This window comes from Cucurbita moschata, unplaced genomic scaffold (assembly GCF_002738365.1).
Source record: "Cucurbita moschata cultivar Rifu unplaced genomic scaffold, Cmos_1.0 Cmo_Scf00005, whole genome shotgun sequence".
NCBI lineage: Eukaryota > Viridiplantae > Streptophyta > Magnoliopsida > Cucurbitales > Cucurbitaceae > Cucurbita > Cucurbita moschata.
This window is the reverse complement of record NW_019268521.1, coordinates 6,004,355-6,009,496: the sequence shown is the minus strand read 5'-3', so window position 1 is coordinate 6,009,496 and position 5,142 is coordinate 6,004,355. Positions and strand designations below refer to the sequence as shown.

Sequence of the window (5,142 nt, the reverse complement as noted above, 5' to 3'; positions counted from 1 at the left end):
TTTTTTTTTTTTTTTTGGGGGGGGGGGGGCTTGAAATGAAAATTTTGTATGAGAGAACTCATTGAGAATTCAATTTGGTTTGCCCTTTTCCGATGCATTGTGTAATATCAATTGTTTTTTTTTCCTTCCTCCACCCCTATTTTTGTACTTCGATATATTTATTTGTAGTTTCTGTTTGCTTTTAATGATTCACAGGTATATATGTTGAAAGTAGAAGGTATTGCCTTCCGCTTTTTGCCAGATCCGGTTCAGATAAAGAATGCTTTGGAGGCAAGTTTTATTTGATCTTGTTGTCATTCTCATGGCTAGGATTGTTTATATAGAGTATCACATGCTATGCTATATTTTATATTCTTTCATTCGGCATCTAGATTTTCATTTCTATAGAAATAACAAGATTGATAAGAGATGCAAGGCTGATGTTGGCTAGGTACCAACGACAATAGCTTAATCTAGTGGTCAAGGGGCAAGTTGAAAAGGTAAATGATTATGGAGCTGGAGCTATAAGTTTAAATTGTGACACCGGGGTAAAATAGGGGTACATGATTGAACTGAGACTACAATCGAATCAAAGAGATTCTGAAGATAGGAGGGTTAAGAATGACTTAAAAGAATTAAAAGTCACTACTTAAACCAACAAGGTGCATCTTCCTTTTTGGTGGCTCAATCCTAAGAAGTTCATAGTTAAGCATGTTCTACTTGGAGCAATTTTATTTTGAGTGACCTCCTGATAATTTTCTTAGGATGCATGTGAGTGAAGACAAAGCAGGCTGGAAAGACTTGTGTTGGTTTGTGGGGGTAGTCTTCACTCTTAGAAGCGAAGAGTGATTAACGTAATCATGTTGTAGGAGATGCAGGGAAATATTGAGTCCAGACATCAGGTGTCAAAACCTGATCTATACCTTGGCATGGGTCGTTACAAATGGTATCAAATGGGTACTTCTTCCAGTAAAATGTGGTTTGTGGACGAACCAAGGTAGAAATTGGTGGACATGTGACACTCGAGTGAAGGAGGGGTCCACGAACAAACCGAGACCATATTTGAATGAGAGTGATCTTGAGGATAGGATGGCTAAATCATAGGAATTAAAAAAATTGAAAATCATTTCTTATACGAACAAGGTTACCATTCCTTTTCGATGACTAGGAATTTCATAGTTAAGCATGCTTTACTTGGAGCAATTCTATGTTGGTTGATTTATTGAGAATTTTTTTCTAAGATGAATGTGAGTGAGGACAAAATATGCTGAAAGGACTCGTGTTGTTTTGTGGGGATAGTCTTCACTCTTAGAAGCAAGGAGTAAGTAATGTGACCATGTCACAGGGAATGTAGGAGAATGCCTGAGCCATTAGGTGCCGAATCCGGATTTTGAATCTTGAGCCGAATCCTGGGCATAGGTCGTTACACAAACTAGTGGCTACAACATATTGGAGACATTAAAATCCCTATTTCTTTTTTTTTTGACAACCAAACCAAATGGCAAATGTTTTAAGTTCGATGTTGTCTCACCATTAACGTGTGGCACTAATTATATGCATATAAGCTAGTTGATTACCATTAGGGTTGAACTTGCTTCTGAATATATTGAAAAGGCCTTGGCATTTCAATTCGGTGCTTGAGATGTTACTTCATTTGACTTTTAAACAAAGCATTTACAAACAATATCTAACATTTTGAATATGCTGTATTTCTGTTGACCAGAAAATTGACTCATAATTTTATCTCTTTGTTTATACAGCTCAAAGCTTCGGATACCCAAAGCAGTTTTGATGGAGTTCCTGTTTTTCAGGTACGTTGGTGCACTTAGTTAAATGGTTTTGACACAAAGGAAAAAATCAGCATTGTGAAAACGTTGGAATGACCTATAAATTGAATCATTAGCCTTTCCAAAATTCTAATGCAGAGAATATCAGCGATATCATGATTGTGGTTGTGCATAATTCATAATGCATGGTTATAATTGGTTTGACAGTTCCCATTATTTGATCTCTGTGTATAGTTGGGTTGACATGCCTTATATCCTGTCCACTTCTCATAATATTCAATGTTTTTTTTTTCTTTTTTGCAGTCTGACCTTCTGATCGTGAAAAAGAAAAACAAGCGTTATTGTCCTATATACTTTACTAAGGTCTGTATATGCATATAATTTCTGAGGAACTATGGATCGTGGATGCATCTAACCATTTACTGGAAATATAGGAAGATATTGAAAAGGAGCTGTTGAAGGTCTCAAAGGCATCGAGAGGATTAGGAACTTCTCAACATATTATGGTATGTTCTATCATTTTTTTTTTGTTACGTTCTATTCATTGAATGGGTTAAACTTTGTGGCTCGATCAGTGCCCAGTGCTCCCTGTAATATGGTGTTATATCTATATTTTCCCGTCTTCTGCGTTTTGATACTTTACCAGAGTCCTCTTCAGGCAGATGTGACAATGATGACGAATCTGGTTTAAGCTTTAAATACAAACTAAAATGGCTTGAATTATTATCCAGCGAGTGAAAATTTGTGTTGCATGTTTCTTTCTTGTGAAAAAATTGTCTGTTCAGTTTGTCCACAATTATATTGTTTCTTCTCTTCATTTAACTAAAATTGTAATACAACAGGTTGGTAGTTTGGAAGATGTTCTTAAGAAAATGGAGGTGAGGTTTCTTTATCTCAAGTAGTAGGCATCTTTTAGAATATAGAAATTGTATTCCGTCTTAGTTTTCTTGATCAATAACAGCTGAATGAGAAGAATTCAGCCTGGGAAGATCTGATTTTCATTCCTCCTGGCAAAAGCCACTCTCAACACATTAAGGAAGTGGGCAAAGCATGACATAGGCTGCGAATTCAGCCAACAGTGTACACGAGAAGAATGAAGGAGCACTGATTCAGCCAAATGAGGTTAGAAAGCAATGGAATTCTATTATAATTGACCTCATAGGAGAGGAATAATAAACACTAACGCCCTTTTTTTTATCTCCCTCATTAGACGTGACTGGATCTGGTTCAGACATAGTTTTGAGAGGTTGATGAAGCTAATGTCTTCTCTTTTACGTTGAGGAGGTTAGTGAATATATCGCGGCTGGATTTCTCAGATGTGTTGAGTTTGATTTTACTTTTGTATAGCTATTGTCTTTTCTATTGGACGTAGTTTTCTTCTGTAGATTAGAATCTCAATGTACTTTTCTCAAAAATATGTAGCCACAATACCAAATGGCGGTTATTTATGTGGGAAGGGTATCAAACCTGACGGGTTTATTGCAATCTTTGATTCCCTCAATAAATGAACTTTGTTTGTTTTTGTTTTTTTCCGTTCGACTCGAAGGTTGTTATGACTTGTGTTGAAAAAATAGGAGAATTGGTGTCAGAAATTGGACATTGTTCCTTTGCCATTCCTAGTACCAATCTCTTCTTCATCTTCGTTTAGAAAATTGTGTCCAACTTCCGTATTCTATTATTTGTTTTTACCTCATTAATGGAATCAAATGATGAAAGATTTTAATGATTAAAGATGGAAGATGAAGGTAGTCTCTAATGTTAGATATTTTTCACTTTTTAGTCGTGTGAGTTTTAATATTTTTTTAATATTTTTTTCTGGCTATCTTTAAAAAAGAAAAGAAAAGGAAGTGTTGGATGGAAGTTTATTGAGAATTTATGAGACAAGTCCATCCAAAAGAGAAAAGTTGTTATTTCTCCCTCAACCCATCTTAGAAAGTGACATTTTCTTTCTTAGATGGCTTAATTTCTTCGAAAAATTTATATCAAGTCATAGCTAATATATCACCACAACAAAAGTAAAAAAAAAAGTTAAAACATATAAGAATCAAATCAAAATTTAAAAAATAAATTATCTTTGCTAACTCAAATTTATGCCTAATAATCTAAAAAAATAATAACATTTGATACATATGGACAGAAAACAAGATTGGAAAAAAGAAACATAAGACCGCGCCAGGTAGGGGTCGAACCTACGACTTTCTGCTTAGGAAACAGACGCTCTATCCACTGAGCTACAGGCGCCTTGATGACATACACTGACTGACAACAAAATTTTACTAAGTCAATTATAAAGAAGAGAAATTAAGTGCGCGCCAGGTAGGGATCGAACCTACGACTTTCTGCTTAGGAAACAGACGCTCTATCCACTGAGCTACAGGCGCCTTGATGACATACACTGACTGACAATAAAATTTTACTAAGTCAATTATAGACTTAGAAATTAAGTGCGCGCCAGATAGGGGTCGAACCTACGACTTTCTGCTTAGGAAACAGACGCTCTATCCACTGAGCTACAGGCGCCTTGTTTGTATATAGTGATAGAAACTTAGTTGAAAATAAAATTTAAAAAGAAAAAAAGAAATCAACAACGCGCCAGGTAGGGGTCGAACCTACGACTTTCTGCTTAGGAAGCTCTATCCACTGAGCTACAAGCGCCTTGTTTGTTATACGTGACAGAGAATCATTACGTCAGCAGCGTCCTTCCCACGTCAGTTGCCGAGCATTCCTTACAGCAGCATGCATTTGGCTCTGGTGACGTGCCATACGCTTACTGGCCAAATCTCCTTTCCCCATAATCACCGAAAATCCTTCAATTTCCCCGGAGGACTAAACGGTCATTTACTTCCACGCAAACAAACACACAGCAAAATACCAAAATGAAAATTACAAAAAAAGGACGACGCCACCGATCTTCGGTCAATCCCACCGCTGGATCCGGCTGTCGGCGGCGACTATCAGTTACTTGGAGAAATAAATCTGTAATTTGAATTTTATTAAAAATAAATAAATAAATAAATAAGAAAAGAAAAAAAAGAAAAAGAAAGAGAAAATGAGTTCCACAAATAAAGGAAATAAAAAATAAATAAAATAGAGAGAGACAGATGGATGATAAGAAGTGGGTCCCAGGGACGCGTACCGGCCCCCTCTTTTTCTCATCCTAATTTTAGCTCACTAAACCTCTTCCCCTTTCCTTTTCATAATCTTTTTCTTTTTTTCTTTTTTTCTTTATTTCTTATTTTTATTTTTATTTTCTGTTTAGTTTAATTATATTTATTTTCTTTTTCACAATCTCCGGTGATCATTGCTTTTCATTTCCGCTTGCTTTTGACTTCTTCTTCTTCTTCCCCCCCCCCCCCCCCCCCCCCCCCCCCCCCCC

General features: G+C 36.3%; 1 protein-coding gene and 3 non-coding genes across 4 annotated transcripts in view; 1 reads left to right on the top strand and 3 right to left on the bottom strand.

Annotated features, from left to right (window-relative positions):
- The window catches only part of LOC111443609 (protein TIC 22, chloroplastic-like), a 5,444-nt gene extending 2,155 nt beyond the window's left edge, over nucleotides 1-3,289 (top strand). Inside the window, exons 3-9 of the mRNA XM_023081505.1 lie at nucleotides 196-270; nucleotides 1,740-1,790; nucleotides 2,070-2,129; nucleotides 2,201-2,272; nucleotides 2,609-2,644; nucleotides 2,728-2,888; nucleotides 2,977-3,289. Of these exons, the coding sequence (XP_022937273.1) occupies nucleotides 196-270; nucleotides 1,740-1,790; nucleotides 2,070-2,129; nucleotides 2,201-2,272; nucleotides 2,609-2,644; nucleotides 2,728-2,820 (387 nt within the window). The 3' untranslated portion in view covers nucleotides 2,821-2,888; nucleotides 2,977-3,289. The remainder of the gene's footprint in view (nucleotides 1-195; nucleotides 271-1,739; nucleotides 1,791-2,069; nucleotides 2,130-2,200; nucleotides 2,273-2,608; nucleotides 2,645-2,727; nucleotides 2,889-2,976) is intronic.
- Nucleotides 3,290-3,934: 645 nt separating this feature from the next.
- Nucleotides 3,935-4,007, bottom strand: TRNAR-CCU. The gene has a single exon. It is a non-coding gene; the product is annotated as a tRNA-Arg (tRNA).
- Nucleotides 4,008-4,074: 67 nt separating this feature from the next.
- TRNAR-CCU lies at nucleotides 4,075-4,147 on the bottom strand. Its single transcript has one exon. It is a non-coding gene; the product is annotated as a tRNA-Arg (tRNA).
- A 66-nt stretch (nucleotides 4,148-4,213) lies between these two features.
- Nucleotides 4,214-4,286, bottom strand: TRNAR-CCU. The gene has a single exon. It is a non-coding gene; the product is annotated as a tRNA-Arg (tRNA).
- Between the last annotated feature and the right edge of the window lie 856 nt (nucleotides 4,287-5,142).